Source organism: Ranitomeya variabilis, chromosome 5 (genome assembly GCF_051348905.1).
Source record: "Ranitomeya variabilis isolate aRanVar5 chromosome 5, aRanVar5.hap1, whole genome shotgun sequence".
NCBI lineage: Eukaryota > Metazoa > Chordata > Amphibia > Anura > Dendrobatidae > Ranitomeya > Ranitomeya variabilis.
In genome coordinates, this window is record NC_135236.1 from 251,005,201 (window position 1) to 251,026,872 (window position 21,672).

The 21,672-nt window shown below is 41.5% G+C and overlaps 1 protein-coding gene across 1 annotated transcript; it reads right to left on the minus strand.

Moving 5' to 3' along the window:
- Positions 1-12,534: 12,534 nt before the first annotated feature.
- On the minus strand, positions 12,535-19,813 carry CYP1A1 (cytochrome P450 family 1 subfamily A member 1). Its single transcript, XM_077264041.1, has 7 exons — positions 19,736-19,813; positions 16,874-17,715; positions 16,534-16,660; positions 15,412-15,501; positions 14,687-14,810; positions 14,247-14,333; positions 12,535-13,779 (listed from the first exon to the last, which is right to left on the minus strand). Exons 2-7 carry the CDS (start codon positions 17,708-17,710, stop codon positions 13,476-13,478), a joined length of 1,569 nt encoding a protein of 522 aa, XP_077120156.1. The 5' UTR covers positions 17,711-17,715; positions 19,736-19,813; the 3' UTR covers positions 12,535-13,475.
- Positions 19,814-21,672: the final 1,859 nt, after the last annotated feature.

Below are 21,672 nucleotides of genomic sequence, written 5' to 3' on the forward strand. Positions count from 1 at the left end.
GAGTATTTACTAAATCCATTTATACTGTAGTATTGATCACCTGTGGCAGTGTCTCTTCTACATTATCAATGAATATTACCATGTCATCTGCATATAAACCAATAGTATCCTTGCGGTCTGCTATCATGATACCCTTAATAGATGGAGTGGATCTCATACGTACTGTTAATGCTTCAATTGCAAGAGCAAACAGGGCTGGAGAGAGAGGGCAACCTTGACGGGTTCCCCTTTTCAGGGAGAACGTCTCAGATATAGAATTATTTATAATTATCCGGGCTCTGGGTTTCATAAAAATTGCACCAATCCATCTTTGGAATTTAGGACCGAATTGATATTTCTCTAAACATGCGAGTAGGAAGGGCCATTCAAGAGAGTCAAATGCCTTGGCCGCCTCCAGCGAGGCCATGGCCCACCTATTCTCTAATACCAATGTACTAAATTGAGCTATTGACTGAACTCTGCTAATATTGATAGACGTACTTTTACCTGGCATAAAACCGGTCTGGTCTGAGAGTACTATTCCCAGGATTATCGTGTTTAGTCTAGTGGCTAATACCTTAGTAAAAATGTTGTAGTCAACATTAACCAGCGAGATAGGACGGTACGATCCACAATCTAGAGGGTCCTTTCCTTCTTTTTTAAGGACTATGATATTTGCGTCATAATAGGAGTCTGGTAGAGAGCCTCCCTCCCATATCCCCTGGAATACCTTCAAAAGGCTAGGTACTAAGATGTCCCGATACTTTCTATACATGTCTATGGGGAACCCATCCGGGCTTGGTGCCTTTCCAGAGGCCATATCTGCTATGGCCGCATTAATCTCATCCAGAGTAAAATCTGCATCCAGAAAAGCTTGCTGCATAGGGCTTAGTGTGGGAAATTCAATATCTGAGAGATAATCCAGGCAACCCAAGGTATCAGAGTCCCCTTTGGAACTATATAGATCTTTATAATAATTATAAAAGCATTGAAGTATATAATCTGTCGAAGTCACTATTGTACCATCTAACTTCTGGATTTTAAGTATGGTGTTGGACGCATTATGCTGTCGTACCATGAATGCTAAGAGTTTACTAGATTGATTCCCCAACTTGAAATATGCTTGCCTAGTGCAGAACAGTTTACGCTTAGACTTAGTATCTACGTATTGAGTATATAACCTAATGGCAGTGTAACCACTCAGCCCTATTCTCATTGGTTTGGCTAGTTATATAAGCTGCTTCCGAGTCTTTCAAGCGCCTCTCCATATCCTCATCCTCTTGTGAGGTCACACGCTTAATATAAGAAATTGTAGCAGACAAGCAGCCTTGCAGGTACGCTTTAAGGGCATCCCAAAACATGTTAATGTTTTGTGGTTCTGGATCGGACACTATGAAACAGTCTAACTGGTCTATAGTTCTATCATTAGAGTCTATCAGCTTTAACCAAAATGGGTTTAATTTCCACATTACATTATGTCTAGTCTGACCAAACCTAAGCTTGAGAACTACCGGGCTATGGTCTGAAATACCCTTATTTCCATGTTCTCCCAATAACAGCTTTAACTCAATAAAAAAAATAAGTCCCAACTCAGGCCTGTCATCTGTCAATGGAAATATAGAGGGCTTCCACGTTACTGGTAGCACAAAAGCTCTAGAAAATTGTTCCTCCTCTCCCAAAAGAAATCCAGCAAATTCTTCACTCTCTTTTCTGTAACAATGAGACCCCGCTTAATTTGTGGGGTCCATTTCTCCAGAAGCATGAGCTGGGCACAATATAAGGGCAATACATCGTACAGGCGCTAAAATTGCAGATTTGCAATTTTCACTCGGCAACATCCATTGCTGCTTGTTTCTGGAAAACACCCATGGAGTCAAAATTGTCACTGCACCTGTAAATAAATTCCAAGAGTGGTATAATTTTCAAAATGTGGTCACTTAATGGTGGGATTCCACTCTTCTTTCACTTGGAGGCTTGCACTGCTAGCAAGGAAAAAACCTGCACTGTTTAATACAATAGGGAAGTACTTCTAACCAGTGCAGGAGCGCATGAAACCAGACTTCACGGTCTTCTGGCCCTTCCCTGTCGTGGTATTACTGTGACGGTATCTCCTCTTCTAAGGCTACTTTCACACTAGTGTCGGTACGGGGCCGTCGCGCTGCGTCGGCCTGACGTACCGACGCATACTGGCCCCAGAAGTAAGTTTAATAATACAATCATTAGGATGATGAAGAGGGAGATCTTGATACCCTTGTTCTGAAAACATATCCCCAAAGTTAGACAGGTATTCCAGCAGAAACTGGGTATCCACCCTGACTAATTGGGTGCCCAAGCAGTGTTCATGACAGTACACGCTCCACCTTACCACCTCCTGTGTTTGCCAGTCCCAGTCCAGGATTGTGCAGCGTAAGCCAAGTTAGTCCAATAAACACAGTAGAGGGTAAGTCCTATAGCATATAGCAATCAATTAATGGCCCCTATCTGCAGATGTATCACTCGAACGACCTGAGTTAAATACCCCTGGCTCAAGGGTATAGAGACAATGGCATTATGGGTATTGGATTAGACAGGTTATGTGGCTTGAGACCTTGGTCCTGGATGAACCAGGCGTCAATCAGATTAAATCCCAACCCACTCTCCAGAAAGGCTGAATTAACCACCTTACTTTTGCCAAGATGGATCTCGGCCGGCAAAAAGAAATTGACATCTGGGTTGCTAACCTTCTTGCAACCCGGGCTCCCTAGTTTTCTGATGGCTGTTTGCGATTATGTATGGAAGGACAGGTACCCACCACAGAAAAAAACAACTTCCCCTTTATGCTGAACTGCAAGAGGACCAATGGAATTATTTATTTCCACCAACTGCATGGCTTCCTCTGTTGACTCAATCCTAGGTTCCCTTGACCCCGGCCCCCTGAAAATTGAGGTGTCTCTTTATGTCTCTGGTGAAGACAGTGGTCCACACGGACAGAGACAGGGCCTTCTCCATGGAAGCCTGGGTCTCATATAAGGCAAAAACATCCTTTACCCTCCATAAACCCCTCCATAATGGATCAAAAAGGTGTGGGCCAGTGTTAATGTCACAAAGGTGTTGGTACTTTGTGTGCTAACCACGACCTTAGGAGTGTCCTGTTATATCCCTGTCCCCCAGATTACTCCTGAAGGTGAAGACGCCATGTTTCCGTGCCTTGCTATGCTCCTATATCTACCCTGACCTGTCCCCTCCCCTAACCAGGGTAGTGGGAAGCTGAAGTGTATAGGAACGCCCTAACCAGACAAACAAGAGAATATGGACAGGGATAAAAGAAAGTACCAACCATACAAAATATCCATGCCAAAAACAGAGTAGGACACAAGGGAGTTAAAGGAAGGAGAAACCAAATAGGGCAGGATGAGGATTTGAACACAAACAAATCTCCAAGCAACAGTCTCCTGAATAATCTCCAAACACTAACCCCAACTGCAAACTACACCTCCAATCCCTAAGAGCCAAAGGCGAGCATATACAGCAGAGGGGAGTGGCCAACACTGAACAGCTGAGACAATCCAAGTAGGAAAGCTCCGAGAGCTTCCACTGAACAGATTAACCCTTGCACTGCTAGCAAGGAAAAAACCTGCACTGTTTAATACGATGGTAAAGTACTTCTAACCAGTGCAGGAGTGAGTGAAACCAGACACCGTGGCTTTCTGGCCCCTCTCTGTCGCGGTATCCCAGTGACAGGTGTACAGCTACATATGGGGTATTGACACTTTCAGCAGAAATTGTGTGACAAATTTTGTTGGCATTTTTACCCATTTCTCCTTATAAAAATGTAAAATTTGGGGCTTAAACAAATTTATTGTGGTAAAAATGTAATTATTTTTTCTTTACCGCCCAATTATATAAAATTCTGTGACACACCAGAAGTGTCAATATGATCTCTCAGGTGCTCTGCCAATGTGACATGGTACCCACAAGCCATAACAATAAAATCTGCACTATAATATGGTCCTACTTCCCTTCTGATCTTTAATAATCTTTATTAATAATCTTTTTTTTATATATAGTTCTAACATATTCCGCAGCACTTTACAGTTTGCACACATTATCATTGCTGTCCCCGATGGGGCTCACAATCTAAGTTCACTATCGGTATGTCTTTGGAATGTGGGAGGAAACCGGAGAACCCGGAGGAAACACATACAAATTCCTTGCAGATGTTGTCCTTGGTGGGATTTGAACCCAGGACTCCAGCGCTGCAGTGCTATCCACTGAGCCACCGTGCTGCCTGTGTACCTGAAATGTATTTCCGTTAAGGCTACTTTCACACTAGCGTTAACTGCATTCCGTCACAATGCGTCGTTTTGCCGAAAAAACGCATCCTGCAAAAGTGTTTGCAGAATGCGTTTTTTCACCATTGATTAACATAAAGCGACACATTGTGACGGATTGCCACATGTCGCACCCGTCGTGCGACGGATGCGTCGTGCAGTGGCGGACCGTCGGGAGCAAAAAACGCTACATGTAACGTTTTTTGCTCACGACGGTCCGCTTTTTCCGACCGTGCATGCGCGGCCGGAACTCCGCCCCCACCTCCCCGCACTTCCCCGCACCTCACAATGGGGCAGCGGATGCGCTGGAAAAATGCATCCGCTGCCCCCGTTGTGCGGCGGAGACAACGCTAGCGTCGGGAACGTCGGCCCGACGCACAGCGACGGGCCGAGCCCGACGCTAGTGTGAAAGAAACCTAAGGCCACATTATCACTTTCAGTACTTGGTCAGTATTTTACATTGGTATTGTTAAGTCAAAATCAGGAGTGGAACAATCAGAAGATCAGTATAATAAAAATACATGCACCACTTCTGCATTTTTCACCCAGTCCTCATTTTGGCTTACAAATAGTGATGTAAAATACTGACCAAACACTGAACGCATGAATGTGGCCTTACATGTAGGGTATTGGCACACTCATCAGAAATTGCACAACAAATTGAGGTCCATTTTTTCATATTAGTCTTTATACAACTTAAAAACTTGGAGCTAAAGCAACGTTTTAGTGGTTAAAATCTAATTGTTCTTTCTTCATCACCCAATGGTATAAAATCCTTTGAGGCACATGGGATGTCAATATGCTGACTGCAACCCTATATTAATTAATTGAGGAGTGTATTTTGTAAAATGGGGTCTCTTACAGAAATTTCTGCTCTTCTGGCAACTCAGGGGCATGTGACATGGAACCCTCAAACTATTCAAGCAAAATCTTCAATATAATGCTCCTTCCCTTCTGAGCTTTGAACTGTGCCTCAAAAGTAGTTTTCGACCGCTTATGGGGTATTGGCATACTCATGTGATATTGCGTAACAATTCAAATCTTTGAATCAAAGCAACATTTTAGTGGAAAAATGTTAATTTTCCACTTACTCAGCCCAATGTTATACAATTCTATATAATCTTATACAATTCTATTGCCTGAGGTTTAAAAATGCTCACTACTCGGGTAGATGAATTTCTTGGGAAATGCAGTCACTTGGGGGGGGGGTTCTAATGTATAGGCACCTCAAGATCTCCTCAAACGTGACATGGCATTCACTATCTATTGCAGCCAATTTTGGGCTCCAAAAGTCAAATTGTGATCCTTACCTTCCCGTGTATCCAAACAGTTATTTTCCACCACATACGGGGTGTAGGTGTACTTAGGAGAAATTGCACAACTAATTGTATGGTCCATTTTCTCCTGTTACCCTTGTGAAAATGTAAAATTTGGTGTTAAAGCAACATTTTTGTTGGAAAAGGTTATATTTTCATTTTTTCCTACCAAATTGCTTTATTGTGAAGCACCTGAACAGTTAATAAACTTATTGCATGTGGTTTTGAGCATTTTAAGAGGTGCAGTTTTGTTAAATCGTGTCATTTTGGGGTCATTTTGGGGTATTTTCTGTCTCATAGGCTCCTCAAAGCTACTTTAAATGTGTTGTGGTCCCTACAAAAAAAAACAAGAAATTGCTGATAAACTTTTAACCTTTCTAAGTTCCTATAAAAAAAAAGAAATTATGTTTACAAAATGATGCTGATGTAAAGTAGACATGTAGGAAACTATATTTATGAACTACTTTGTCAGATATACAGCTCTGGCAAAAAATTAAGAGACCATCACATCAAAACCCTGTCATGGGCAGCCCAATCTCCAGACCTGAACCCCATTGAAAACCTCTGGAATGTAATAAAGAGGATGATGGATAATCACAAGCCATCAAACAAAGAAGAACTGCTTACATTTTTGGGCCAGGAGCAGGGTGAAAGACTGGTGGAAAGCATGCCAAGACGCATTAAAGCTGTGATTTATAAATCATGGTTATTCCACAAAATATTCCTTTCTGAACTCTTGCTGAGTTAAAACATTAGTGTTGTTTATAAATGGTTATGAACTTGTTTGATTTGCATTATTTGAGGTCTGAAAGCACTGGGGGGTTTTTTGTTAGGCCTCTTTCACACATCAGTTTTTAGCCGTCAGGCACAATCCGGCTAATTTTAAAAAAACGGATCCGTTGCAAATTGTGAGAAACTGATGAGATGGATCCGTTTTTTCGCTGGATCCTTTTTTTTTCTTTTTTTTTTTTAACCTTGGGTTAGAATTTGGACTTCCTGTTCCTCCTGTTGGAGGTAAAAGCTAACCTATCTCGTTCAATCCCACGGAATTATAGCGTTATTGTAGCACAAATTGCAAGACAAGTTATATTTTCCCAGTGTAAAACAGTAGCTATACTCACCTCCGATGTGGGCACCGTTCCATCAGTTTCGGCACTTGCTCTTCTAGGGCCTATGACATAAGAATGCTAGCCTTATAGCCAATCATCAGCCACTTCACTCTCACTTCCTTCAGACAAAACTGACTCTCGGAAGAAGCAAGCGCTCTGACTTCAGGATGTCCAAAGGAAGTGAGAGTTGCCGCAAAATTTAAGAGAGCACGCGGCGACATCATTGGAGTGTTGCCTGCATTGGAGGTGAGTATAACTGTTATTACATATGGGGGAAACATAGTTATTGAGTATAGGTTGTCCAAGTAGTAGATAATCCTTTGAATACTGGCTAAAATAGACTGTCAGAACACGCAGTGCATCGTATATTGCGGTGTATAGATCTGCATAATGCACAATATTAGTAAAGTTGTTTTAAGGAGACATCCTGATGTGCCAATTTTAGTAAATAAACATGTTGTTTTCTTAGAACTTTACATTATGCCAATCCTCTGTTATTCCTCCAAGATATTTATGAGTAAATTGACAACTGTGTGTTATCTTGCCCTTTGTCTAAGGAGTGTGTCCCTTAATTACCATCACTGTTTGAACTGTGTCAGACTGTAGGGAAAACATGAACGGCAATATCCAGTTGTCAATTTATTGTTAACTTTATAGAAAATATAACCTAAAAACGGTACAACTCAGAGATCAAGAAAAGATGCTCCATAATGGTATGACTGATTGATGTACAGTTGTGCTCAAAAGTTTACATACTGCAGGAGAATTTTGCCTTTCTTGCCTTTTTTCAGATAATATGAATGATAACTAGTGATGAGCGAATATACTCGTTACTCGAGATTTCTCGAGCATGCTCGGGGGTCCTCCGAGTATTTTTTAGTGCTCGGAGATTTCGTTTTTCTGGCCGCAGCTGAAAGATTTACATCTGTCAGCCAGCATAAGTACATGTGGGGGTTGCCTGGTTGCTAGGGAATCACCACATGTACTTATGCTGGCTAACAGATGTAAATCATTCAGCTGCGGCAAGAAAAACTAAATCTCCGAGCACTAAAAAATACTCAGAGAACCCTCATGCATGCTCGAGAAATCTCGAGTAACGAGTATATTCGCTCATCACTAATGATAACACCAAAACTTTTTTCTCCACTCATGGTTAGTGGTTGGGTGAAGCCATTTATTGTGAAACTACTGTGTTTTCTCTTTTTAAATCATAATGACAACCCAAAACATGCAAATGACCCTGATCAAAAGTTCACATACCCCATTTCTTAATACCATGTAGTGCCCCCTCTAACGTCAATGACAGCTTGAAGTCTTTTGTGGTAGTTGTGGATGAGGTTCTTTATTTTTTCAGATGGTAAAGCTACCCACTCTTCTTGGCAAAAAGCCTCCAGTTCCTGTAAATTTCTGGGCTGTCTAGCATGAACTACGCGCTTGAGATCTCCCCAGAGTGGCTCAATGATGTTGAGGTCAGCAGAATGAGATGGCCACCTTCACTTTGTTCTGCTGTAGCCAATGACAGGTTGACTTGGCCTTGTGTTTTGGATCGTTGTCATGTTGAAACGTCCAAGTATGTCCAGTGTGCAGCTCCGGGCTGATGAGTGCAAATTTGCCTCCAGTATCTGCTGATAACGTGCTGCCTTCATATTTCCTTCAACTTTGACCAAGTTTCCTGTGCCTTTGTAGCTCACATATCCTCCAAACATCAGCAATCCTCCTCTGTACTTTACAGTAGGAATGGTGTTCCTTTCATCATAGGCCTTGTTGACCTCTCTCCAAATGTAACATTTATGGTTGTGGCCAAAAAGTAAATTTTTTTTCTCATCAATCCAAATTACCTTTTTCCAGAAGTTTTGAGGCTTGTCTCTGTGTTGTTTTGCATATTGTAGGCGAGATACTTTGTGGCAATTGCGCAATAATGGCTTTCTTCTGGCGACTCGACCATGCAGCCCATTTTTCATCAAGTGCCTCCTTATTGTGCATCTTGTAACAGCCACACCACTAGATTTCAGTGAGTCCAACTGTCACGCTCACACCCTGACTGGTGGGCGTGAGCTCGAGGGGTTTGTGGCCCCACTGTGCCACAAACCAGACTACCCTGGAAGGGGCGTGACTATGACAGCTGCCTGGGTTTTCACTGGAGCCCCTGATGGTGAGGTCAGGCTTGTGCAGCAGGCAGCTGCCAGGTGCTACTCCAGGGTGGTGTCTGGCTGTGGCTGTTGATCCCACTTGGGAGACAGAAACACCAGGATTGGTGCGGGCATCAGGCAGGACTGGCAGAAGAGCACGGCTGAAACTCAGATGAGTAGGCTGGCACGGCTGAGACACAGGGCTGGCAGAGACACGGCAGAGAACACAGGGCTGGCAGATACACGGCAGAGAACACAGGGCTGGCAGGAATGGCAGAAAACACAGGACTGGCTAGGACGGCAGGAACACAGGACTGGAAGGCACGGCAGGAACGGCAGGACAGGCAGGAACACTGGATTGGAAGGCACGGCAGAGAACACAGGACTAGTTGATGTGGTTTATGAAGGAACAGGTAGGGACCTGTTCACACTAGAGGTGCAGGAAAGGAAACAAGCAGAAAGGAATGAGGTATGAAGGAACAGGTTGGGACCTGTTCACACAGGAGATGTAGGTACGGAAACAAGCCAGAAGGAAAGGAGAATGAAGGAACAGGTTGGGACCTGTTCACACAGGAAGAGAACCGCAAGGCTGCGGATAGGAATGGTTGAGCAGCAAGAGATGTAGCAACAAAAGCTAAGCAGAGCAGAACCGCAAGGAATATGGAGAGGAGCTGCGGCGAGAGCTTTCTGCAGCAAAGCAGAGCGGAGCCACAAGGAATGTGGAGAGGAGCTGCAGCAAGGGATAACTGCAGCAGCAGAAGATAAGCAGAGTAGAAAGGAGCAGAACCGCAGAAGTGCGGAGCAGAGGTAAAGCCACAAAAGGACAGAGCAGGCAGAGCCGCAAGAGTGCGGAGTGTAAGGAGACTGAGAACACGAGGAAAGACACAGCAGGGAAGGAAGCCACAGACAAGGAGACCGAGATAAGACTAAGTTCAGACAAGGAAATGGAACAAGACAAGAAACAAGGACAAAGACACAGGGACCAGGATATTCTGCCTCCTGGAGGGCAGACAACAAGATCAAGGCAATAGCACAGAGAAAAGCCTCCAGAGAGGGAGTAACTCAGAGCAAGGCCTGGCAAACTCAGCAGCTAAACACAAACTGAGCTAACACATTGCACAGGCCCAGTCCACTGGGTGGAACTGCACTAAATACTGGAGGCCTCCTGGCAATTGGTCAGGAACAGATTAGACAGATGCACCTGATTCCTATAAGAACCAGAGAGTTCAGGCGCCGCCCCCCTATACACACAGCCATGAAGCATACAGAGAGCAGAGACACAGAACATGGAGCTGGCATGAAACAGAAACCACATCATGACCTGGAGCAGTGGGTAAGATAGTGTGAGAGATGAGAGGCCATGCCGTGATGCCAGCAGAGCTGTTACACGAGTATTTCAGCTGATGTTATTTGTGGGTTTTTCTTTACATCCCGAACAGTTTTCCTGTTAGTTATGGACTAAATTTGTGTTGGTCTACCTGATTGTGGTTTTGTTTTTACAGAGCCCCTGATTTTCCATTTGTTAATCACAGTTTGAACGCTGCTGACTGGTATTATCAATTCCTTGGATATCTTTTTATATCACTTTCCTGATTTATACAGTTCAACTACCTTTTCCCGTAGATCCGTTGACAATACTTTTGCTTTCCCCATGACTCACAATCCAGAAATGTTAGTAGCTGGATGAAAGATGCAAGAGTCTGTCTGGATCCTAGAAACTCACTCAGCTTTTATGCACACACACTGATTACAAGCAACCAGGTCACAGGTGACGGTTACCTTTAGTAACCATTCATACCCATTTGTGTCAACTTCTGTGCATGTTATCAGGCCAAAATCACCAGGGTATGTGAACTTTTGATCAGGGTCATTTGGATGTTTTGAGTTGTCATTATGATTTAAAAAGAGAAAACACAGTAGTATGACAATAAATGGCTTCACCCAACCACTAACCTTGAGTGGAGAAAAAGTTTTGGTGTTATCAGTCAAATTCTGTGAAAAAAGTCCAAGAATGAAACAATTCTGCTGGGGTATGTAAACTTTTGAGCACAACTGTATGTAATAGTAACTCTACATACACTGAACAAACATGTATACACAACATTTTTGTTTTTGCTCCCATTTTTCATGAGCTGAACTCAGATCTGACACTTTTCCTATGTACAAAAAAGGCCTTTTTCTTTCAAATATGGTATTATTCCCAAATTTGTGTAAGTTTGTGTTAGTGAGCTTTTTTTCTTTGCTGGGATAATCCATCCACCTCACAAGTGTGGCATGTCAAGATGCTGATTAGAAAGCATGATTATTACACAGATGTGCCTTAGGGTGACCACAATAAAAGACAACTAGAAAATGTGCAGATTTATCACACAGCACAATACCACAAGTATAGAGGGAGCGTGCAGTTGGCATGCTGACTGCAAGAATGTCCAACAGAGCTGTTGCCCATGAATTAAATGTTTATTTCTCTACCATAAGCCGTCTCCAAAGACGTTTCAGCCTATGTTTGGCAGTATATCTCGCCTCACAACCACAGACCATGTGTAACCACACCAGCCCACAACCTCAACATCTTCACCTACAAGACACTCGGACAGCTGCTGCAAAAATCGGTTTTCAGATTTCTGCACAAACTGTCAGAAACCGCCTCAAGGAAACTCATCTGGATGCTCGTCATCCTCATCGGGGTCTCCACCTGACTGCAGTTTGTCATCATAAGTGACTTGAGTGGGCAAATGGTCACAATCAATGGCATCTGGCACATTGGAGAGGTGTTCTCTTCACAAATTTCACTGTTCTGGGCAGATGACAGACTGCGTGTATGGCGTAGTGTGGGTGAGCGGTTTGCTGATGTCAATGTTGTGAATCGAGTGGCCCATGGTGGCTGTCCGTTTATAGTATAGTCAGGCGTAGGTTTTAGAGAACGAACTCAGGTGCATTTTATCTTTGCCATTTTGAATGCACAGAGATAACGTGATGAAGAATGTTGTGCCATTCATCCTCGACCATCACCTCACGTTGCAGCATGGTAATGCACGACCCCATGTTGCAAGGATCTGTACACAATTTCTGGAAGCTGAAAACATCCCATTTCTTACATGGCTAGCATACTCATCAGACATGTGACCCATTGGGCATGTTTGGGATGCTGAGAATCGGTGTATACAACAGCGTGCTTAAGTTCCTGCCAATATCCAGCAACTTTCACAGCCATTGAAGGAGTGGACCAACATTGCACAGGCTACAATCAATCTGATCAACGCTATGCGAAGGAGATGTGTTGCACTGTGTGAGGCAAATGGTGGTCACACCAGACACTGACGGGTTTTCTGACTCCTCCGACCCACCACCAGTACTGTAAAACTGCACATTTTAGAGTATTCTTTTATTGTGGCCAGCCTAAGGCACACCTGTGCAATAATCATGCTGTCTAATAAGAATCTTGATATACCACACTTGTGAGGTGAACGCATTATCTCGGAAGAGGTGAAGTGCGCACTAACACCGATTTAGACAAATTTGTCAACAACATGACAGAAAAAGGCCTTTTGTGTACACAGAAAAAAAGTCTTAGATCTTTGAGTTCAGCTCATGAAAAATGGGAGCAAAAAAAAGTGTTGCTTGTATATTTTTGTACAGTATAGGTGAAAACATAAGCTACCATACGAAGCCAAACCACACTCCCGCATCAGAGACATCTTTTATTATAGATCTGTTTTATTATCTCACAGAGATCATAAACGTATACAGATATTTACAAAGTGTTTATAATTATCATTACAGGAAAATATCATTCACATTAACCTTATTTCTCAATATTTTAGGAAAAAGACAAAATAACCAACTAAAAGTGGTAATTATGTTCTGCCTGTATTAAACTTTCGCCTGGCCCTTCTACTAAGAGACATATAACATTAGCTTATTTGAAATTGTGAATATACATGTGCAGACATGGTTTATTTTATGTCTCAAGCACCTATGGCAAGATTTGGCATTACTGTTATATACAATGGTTAATAAGCATTCTCCCTTTACGAGCAAGTTGTTCTACTTTTTGAAGGATACTCAGCAGTAAGAGACTCTAAAACTAATGGCGGGAGTTAGTGCATCTCTACATATATAGTTTGTCTCATAAAGAATTAATCGCAGATACTTCAGTAAATAATGATTAGCTGTCCCTGTGCCTTCTATAGGACCAGCAGTAAAACGCAAGCCTAGTGTTAGGTAGATATAAAGATACCAATTATATAACTGATTACTTCTTAATCTCCTTAGGAATGTTTTACGATGCTAAGGACGAGTACTGTATAATATTTGGTTAATATGACAGATGCATGATACGCATCTTTACAAGAATACCTTGCACATTATATAGCTTAACGAAGAAATAGCTTGCTTAAATGTACACATTAAAGATTCTCCCTATCTGTAATATTTGGAAGATTCTGTTCAGTTGTGTAAGGTCACACACAATGTTGTATGTATCACTACAACATTGTATCATCACAAGTTGTCCAGAGACTATAGCTTACAAGTTACGCTCATGCAGTAGGTAAAAACAAATAAATCACATTTCAGGATAATAATGTGAATACAGTTCTGAATCTAGCCAGGTAGACAGTAGCAGAATTTCTAATCAGTAGTTATTAAAGGAAAACGGAGTTTGGCAGTAAGATGGCACCGCTTATGTTTCATCGTCAGGCCATACTGTGGTGACATGTCCAGTTTTTCTCCTTTTTGTTTGGAGAACTGCATCTGCTGAAGCATGGTAGTCAGGAATAAGAACACCTCTATTCTTCCAATGGCCTCTCCAAGACATCTTCTCTTACCCAGACCAAAAACCATAACTTTTTCTGCCTCTATTTTGTTTATTGATGAGCCATCCGCATTCAAGAAACGTTCTGGACAGAAATTGAATGGGTCTTTCCATAGGTTCCTAGAAAGATAAAACTGTATTTAGATTCTACTAACAAGCCCAACAACAAATACTTACAATGTAATAGAAAGAAAATAGTTTAACCTTCACGACTCTCAAACAGAAGCATCCTATCCTATCTGTGTGATGTTATATTTCTATGTGCATGCTGAATGCATGGTATATCAGTGCTTAAAAAATTTCCCCAACGTTATAAACAAATGTAACCACATTTTAGAGTGTGGACATGACATAAAAGTAGTTTGCATAGTCTATAACATTTTAAAATCTACTCCCAAAACTTGTTAGAACTATTCATACATTATTTATTTCTCTGACTTACTATCAGGGTTATGGTTAAGGTTAGGCTCTTCCATTGTTTACAGATCAATCTTATGTTGGCACTTTTTAGGTAACCACTCTCAAAAAAAAGGTCATGTTCATAATGAATATATGAAAACATATTTTTAGAATATTTAAATACTTACGGGTCATGATTCACTTGCCATTGGTTGATAAGCACACATATGCCCTTAGGGATGAAGTAACCATTGAGTACGGTATCAGAAGTTGTGCTGTAAAATGAAGACAGATGTTTTACTCCAATATTGTGGAAATTAATGGAAATCATGTATGCCAAATAATTGTGTACATCATTTTTAAAGCCACATGTAAAATTAAACATTATATATATATATATATATATATATATATATATATATATGTATGTATATATATATATATATATATATATATATATACACGGTTTTTAAGTATACTAATACTTATGTATGTCCCTCATAAAACATTATGTTCTGTACATTTATATTTAGCAAATATGTTCTACATGTCATTGTAAAGCAGAAAATGTAAACATAGAGAGAGAGAAAAAAAAAAGCTATGAAGTTATTTTAGTATCAGCACTTACCAGTGTGGGATTGTGAAGGGAAGGAAAGATGAATGGCGGAACATCTCTAAGATGAAAGCGTCTGTATAAGGCAGCTGAATTCTGTCTGACAACTTTGGCCGTCTCTCTCTTCCAATTACCTGATCTGAAACACAGTAAGAATATCTTAGTTAGAAATTACATATAGTTTCCTTATTCTACTAAGGCTAGGGTCACATAAGCGTATATTCTATCATTCGAGAGAATCGGACCAATTATACTAGTCACTCTGATCAAAGTGTCAGTAGAGCACAATCTTAAAAAGATGAACAAGAATGGTTTTGCTCACCTAAACTAATTTATGAATGACAAGTGTGCATTTTGGACACATTGTTTAGTCACTCAATCCATTCACAAATATCGTCAACAATGGATCGTTAGCATTAGAATATGACAGGTGTCAAATGGCCCTCAAAGGTAGTTGGAGGATATGGCCAATGAGTTCAATAATGAATCTTATATTGAGAAGTGTTTGCATAGGGAACAATGGCAAATGTCATGGGCACGGTTAAAAGATGTTGACCAGTAGTAGTTATTGTTGCAATAGGAGTGTTTAAAAACAAATGTGGAATGATGAAATTGATTCCATGAACCAATGTATTGATGATAAAATTTAATCTGATTCACAAATTTTAAAACTTCTCCTAAGTGTCTCCAGGAACTACCACTTTAGATTTTCTGCTTAACCCAAGTTGAGATTCACTCACCGAGTTCTTTCTGGATCTTTTCTTGTATTTCAGGGTTGGCCACCAGATACATGAGACTCCATGACAAAGCAGTTGTAATGGTATCAAACCCTATAAAACATGAAAATGTAACAGTCTTAAAGCTGTGAGCTTGTATGAGTAGATTACCACATAAAAAACTAAAGGTACCTTCACACGAAACGACATCGCTAGCGATCCGTGACGTTGCAGCGTCCTGGCTAGCGATATCGTTTCGTTTGACACGCAGCAGCGATCAGGATCCTGCTGTGATGTCGCTGGTCGCTGAATAAAGTCCAGAACTTTATTTGGTCGTCCGATCGCTGTGTATCGTTGTGTTTGAAAGCAAAAGCAACGATACCCAGCGATGTTTTACACTGGTAACCAGGGTAAACATCGGGTTACCAAGCGCAGGGCCGCGCTTAGTAACCCGATGTTTACCCTGTTACCAGCGTAAAAGTAAAAAAAACAAACAGTACATGCTCACCTGCGCGTCCCCCAGCGTCTGCTTCCTGACACTTACTGAGCGCCGGCCCTAAAGTGAAAGTGAAAGCACAGCGGTGACGTCACCGCTGTGCTGTTAGGGCCGGAGCTCAGTCAGTGTCAGGAAGCAGACGCTGCGGGACGCGCAGGTGAGTATGTACTGTTTGTTTTTTTTACTTTTACGCTGGTAACCAGGGTAAACATCGGGTTACTAAGCGCGGCCCTGCGCTTAGCAACCCGATGTTTACCCTGGTTACCCGGGGACCTCGGCATCGTTGGTCGCTGGAGAGCGGTCTGTGTGACAGCTCTCCAGCGATCAAACAGCGACGCTGCAGCGATCGGCAGCGTTGTCGCTATCGCTGCAGCGTCGCTTCGTGTGAAGGTACCTTAATTATAGCAATCATTCTGAATTGACTAAAGAATTCTGTAGTGTCAATCATTGTAGGTACCAAAGTGAATTTGAGGACAACAAGAACACTACTCTGAGATTGTATCCAATTATCAATGATTTTGAAAATTTGTGTTAAGAAATTAATAAGCATAAAAGAGATGATCTAAAAACCCAGAATCTAAAATCCTACTAATTATATATTACTTAATCATTTCCAGGAAAAAAGTGATGCATTTTGATCTTACACTCACCTGCCCCAAAAAGGTCATTTACAATGTTGACAATTTTCTGTTCTGATAGTGGGACATTGGAGTTTTCATCTAATTTCTTGTCTTGCGAATGCTGGATAAGGGAATCAGTAATATCACGAATGGCATTCTAAAATAAATAAAGTATTTGTTATATGAAAGCTTTTTTTATTATTCAGCACAAAATGCATGTACCATGTCGATTTAACAAAGCCAATTCATCGATAATTGAGGTTATTTTTACACTTATGTAATAAAGCTTTTGAACTACGTTCTAAATCTAAATAAAATGTTATTTAAAAAAAAATTGCGCTATTAGTTGAAATTTCCAACAAGTACTTACACTATCTACTGTTCTGTAGTGTTCATGCACAATTTTCTGTGTGAAGGACCTAAACTTGTTATTGATATCAATAAAGTTCTTCATTGTGCGACTTGGTAGATATCGAAGAATAGGGATGAAATCAGCTGGATTTCCTGATGCAGCAGCTGCTCCAAACTCATCAGTCACATTGACTATGTCTAGAAACTCTTGGTCTTCATGGTTATATCGTTTTCCGAAGCACATTGCACAGATCACATTCGCCACAGAAACAACCACATATCTATAAGGGTCAAAATAACCGTTTTCTTCAATCAGCTGCTGAAATTTCCGCACTAGATACTCAGCTTCTTTAGATATATGGTCTTCCACTAGAGTGGTGCTTGATGATGCCAAGGAGGGAGCGATGGCAAAGGTCTTGAGGGCATTATGGGCCAGTCTACGACGTGCTTTCCATACTTCACCAGAATCATGACTGAATGTCAAACTCTGACCGTCACCAATTAGACGAAACGTAAAAAGGTCTGGACGTGCAGAAAACACATCACCTTGCTTCAACAGGGCCTGATGAAGTGTTTCCAGTCCACTAAGCACTAAAACTGGCTTTGTGCCAATCTGGATTTGGAGCACATCTCCATAGATCTCACTCATCTTGGTTAGGCTAAGATGTGGATTCTTGCTTAGTGAGAGCAAATTTCCTATTAGTGGCAAAGGCATTGGCCCTGGCACTGGCATTGTTCCTTTGGGGACAGTCTTCCTGTAGGTCTTAACAAGCAGGAAGAGAATGGAGAAGACCACAGAGGAAATAAGTACCTCTGTGGCAGATATTCCATCAAAGGAGTTAAACAAAATTGTCATTTTATCTAAAAAAAAAAAAGACAAAGAAAAAGAAAGACAAATAATAAGGACGGTTAAACATCATGAAACATAAAACATGATGATACTGGATAATATGTTATAAGTAGTGTATTGTACTACTGTAGTGTAGTTTTGAACACGTAGATCTTCATTTGTGCAAAAGAACATAAGAACAATGAATATGCTTGCAAAACTGATCAAATGTTGATGCATCTATATGTTAAGCATTTTCCATGGACTTTAATGGGTGTATGCTATCTGTAAAAAGGTTAAAAATAGCACATACTGAGATTTTCAAATGTACGTGAAACAAAAAACGCCCATGTGAATACCCCTATTACCATTAGTACTATATTTTAATCTGTGAATAAAGGATGAAATACGGATGACAAATATGCTAGTGTAAAAAAAGAGCCTTACATAGATAATACAGTATCTGTACCACACGCAACTGGCGAAGTGTGTTCAGAAATAATTAATATATTAACAGGTGCAATATTGCTGAGGTATCCAGTTCTACGTTATACCTTTTGTTTTGGTTTTTTTTATTTTTTTAATAAAACCAACATTATTTGTCTACACGGTTAATATCACTGCATAGTTCAGCAGAAAACATTGCATAGTTGGGTAAAATAACGCCGGCATGTAGGACTAACAGAATACATCACATATATAACAGCTATATACATATGGAAAATGCACAAAATTTGCACAAAAATGCATTACAATTAACACTGCATAAAAGAGTAGAGCATCTGCTAGGTGTGCTACTATTGTGGTAAGAATAATTATTGGTGGGTTTCAAGACAATCAATATACTGCACTGTGAAGCATGATGGTGCTGAAGTCTTACATGATGGGCTGATTACCTCTAGTGGGAGTGTGATCAACCAAATATATAGCCCATCATGTAATCCTCCAGTGGGTTTAGGAGGAATAATCTTCCCAGTTGCTGTGCTCCCCTGTGATTCTACTTTGCAGGGCTATGGCAGGTTAAAAAAAAAAATAAAAAAAAATCACTATTGACCCATAGTATGAAAACCTTGCCAGTGGTTATTCTACATGTCAGGTTCAGCCTTCTTGCATTTTTAGGTAGAATTGTGCTGTGAACTGATGAGACATCTACATTATGTTGCATTAGCTGGCAATTAATAATTTGCCACTATTGTCCCATGGTAGCAGTGATAGGATAATGCTTTCTAAAAATGAAAAATTCATTATCAATAAACAACATTTAATTTGGACCTTCCTAAAATCCTAGGCATAGACATGCATTATTAGACGAGTGATTACTGCACTATCCCCTTTGTTGCATATAGGAAAGATAATGCTTGTGACATAGATGAGAACAGCCCAAGACCCAGACCCTGCAATGTACCATGCCCAGCAGGATCCAGCAATGTACCATGCCCAGCAGGGTCCAGCAATGTACCATGCCCAGCAGGACCCAGCAATGTACCATGCCCAGCAGGATCCAGCAATGTACCATGCCCAGCAGGATCCAGCAATGTACCATGCCCAGCAGGGTCCAGCAATGTACCATGCCCAGCAGGGTCCAGCAATGTACCATGCCCAGCAGGACCCTGCAATGTACCATGCCCAGCAGGACCCAGCAATGTACCATGCCCAGCAGGACCCTGCAAAGTACCATGCCCAGCAGGGTCCAGCAATGTACCATGCCCAGCAGGACCCTGCAAAGTACCATGCCCAGCAGGGTCCTGCAATGTACCATGCCCAGCAGGACCCTGCAATGTACCATGCACAGCAGGACCCAGCAATGTACCGTGCCCAGCAGGACCCTGCAATGTACCATGCCCAGCAGGGTCCAGCAATGTACCATGCCCAGCAGGACCCTGCAATGTACGATGCCCAGCAGGACCCTGCAATGTACCATGCCCAGCAGGACCCAGCAATGTACCATGCCCAGCAGGACCCTGCAATGTACCATGCCCAGCAGGACCCAGAAATGTAACATGCCCAGCAGGACCCTGCAATGTACCATGCCCAGCAGGACCCAGCACCTACCTGGCAGAGAGATGCAGCTCCTGTGTGTGAGCAGCAGGAGTCAGGACCGGAGTACCCACAGGAGTACCATAGTGTGAGCCTTGCCTGCACTCTCTTATATACTCCTCGCTGACTCCTGATTGGCCAGGGCTCCTCCTCACGTGACCACAGTACAGGAGCGCTGCCTGCACTCACCCCAATTCCTGGCACCAGTGCAGCCGGTTGCGTGAAGAGCACGGAGCCAAGAGGCGATCTAATAGGCAGATAGGAGCGCGGGCTGCCGACACCCTGCCAGGGAGCACCGAGGGCACGCTGCATTCCTTCCCTCACAGGATCCATTACAGGCTGTGTCGTCATCACACCGGGCACACACGTCCATCACTCTGCACTACACCCCAATATTGGGACATGGATCGGATACAGTCCGCGAGCTGCTCTAAACGATGAGCTGACTTCATGATTAAAGACAACGACTCTCATCATTGCATCCATAATCCACATACACCCGTGGATCAAACGCATGGACGAAACAAGAACTTCTAGGTTACATCGTGTGCATAGGGCATCAGAATCTAATGCTAATCTTGCAATGTGTGTACTCAATAGCTACATGCCATAAAGCCCCATGAGGCCAGTAGTCACACATGGCAGTAATATCAGTAGGTAGTTCAATATGGGAGATGGCTTCATTCATAGCATTAAAAAATATTTACAATTGAGAGTCCTCAGTGGTTGATACCTTTTCATGCCTAACTGAAAAGATGGTAACAAATTGCAGCTTTCCAGACTACTCAGGTCTCTTCATCAGGCATAGAATAACACAAAGATTGAAAAATCACATATTTATACACAACAGGGCAAAATAGCCATTAAAAGGTATTAACCACTGAGGAGAGGACTCGCAAATCGAAATATTTTTCTATCTACTGACTAACACCGTACAAAGCTATATATCCTTCATAGAATAAAGAATATTCACCATAGACACCCTAAATCCTATCATCTCTAATACTAGTATGTAGTGCTAGACACTTGGTTATAGGAAGGCATGTAATATTAGTACATATTAATGCATACATGGTCGGTACTGTCCAAGTAGTATACAGAGCAAGATATAGCGCAGAACAATTGGACAGTATCATGTCTATAACTGCAGCTATAATACTATTTTCACCCCTCTAATTCCAAAAATTCTCTATATAGTGCTGAGCACAATTTAATTCTAGGGTATCAGTCCATGCACTAATGGAGTGTCAGTCCTGATGGAGTATCAGTCCATATACATCTTCACCTGCTGTACTAAAGTCGGGTATAGCAGGGGATAGAAGCTGCTCTGTAATACCAGCACATTCTAGTTACATGGTCTGGACATCATTACAGATATGACATGGAAATCAGTAAAAAAAAAGTGATATCAGCATCCTCCTCACTCCTAGGATAGTGCTGGGTATTTTTCTGTACAATGATAACATATATTATTACATATAGGAAAACATTATTCCCTATGAAGGTCTATACCCTTCATTGTAGCTCACAGATATTAAATGTCGGGACATTGCCTGCGGTTGCTGCTTTATTCAGGTTGCTAGCATTTTGATTTTTTTTCAACCAATATTCTTATAACATTAATCAATAAATAACACGCTAAAACTGTTCTCCCATCTAATTCTGTTTATTGCATTTCTTTCACCTATATGAGAAATAATAGCTTTCTGTTACCTCCCTTCTTATCCTGCAGTTTTAGTAATTATTTAATAGGTTTAATGATACTAAATATGTGATTTCCTTGACTTATCCACATATTAATTAGTTCCAAAACGAATTAAGATTTTTTTTTTTAAATTAATTGTTTGGTTTTGTTTACTGATCATTTTACCAAATTAACGGCAATAAACTGCTATATCGCAGAACAGTCATTGTGTGATAATCAATAGGTCAGCATCGAAAAGCTTCACTTA

Coding starts and splice junctions, on each gene's coding strand:
- CYP1A1 (XM_077264041.1), bottom strand. CDS start 17,710: ATGACAATTTTGTTTAACTCCTTTGATGGAATATCTGCCACAGAGGTA. Junction 16,661..16,873: donor ACTACAGAACAGTAGATAGT/GTAAGTACTTGT, acceptor TATTTATTTTAG/AATGCCATTCGTGATATTAC. Junction 13,780..14,246: donor TGGCAAGTGAATCATGACCC/GTAAGTATTTAA, acceptor TTATCTTTCTAG/GAACCTATGGAAAGACCCAT.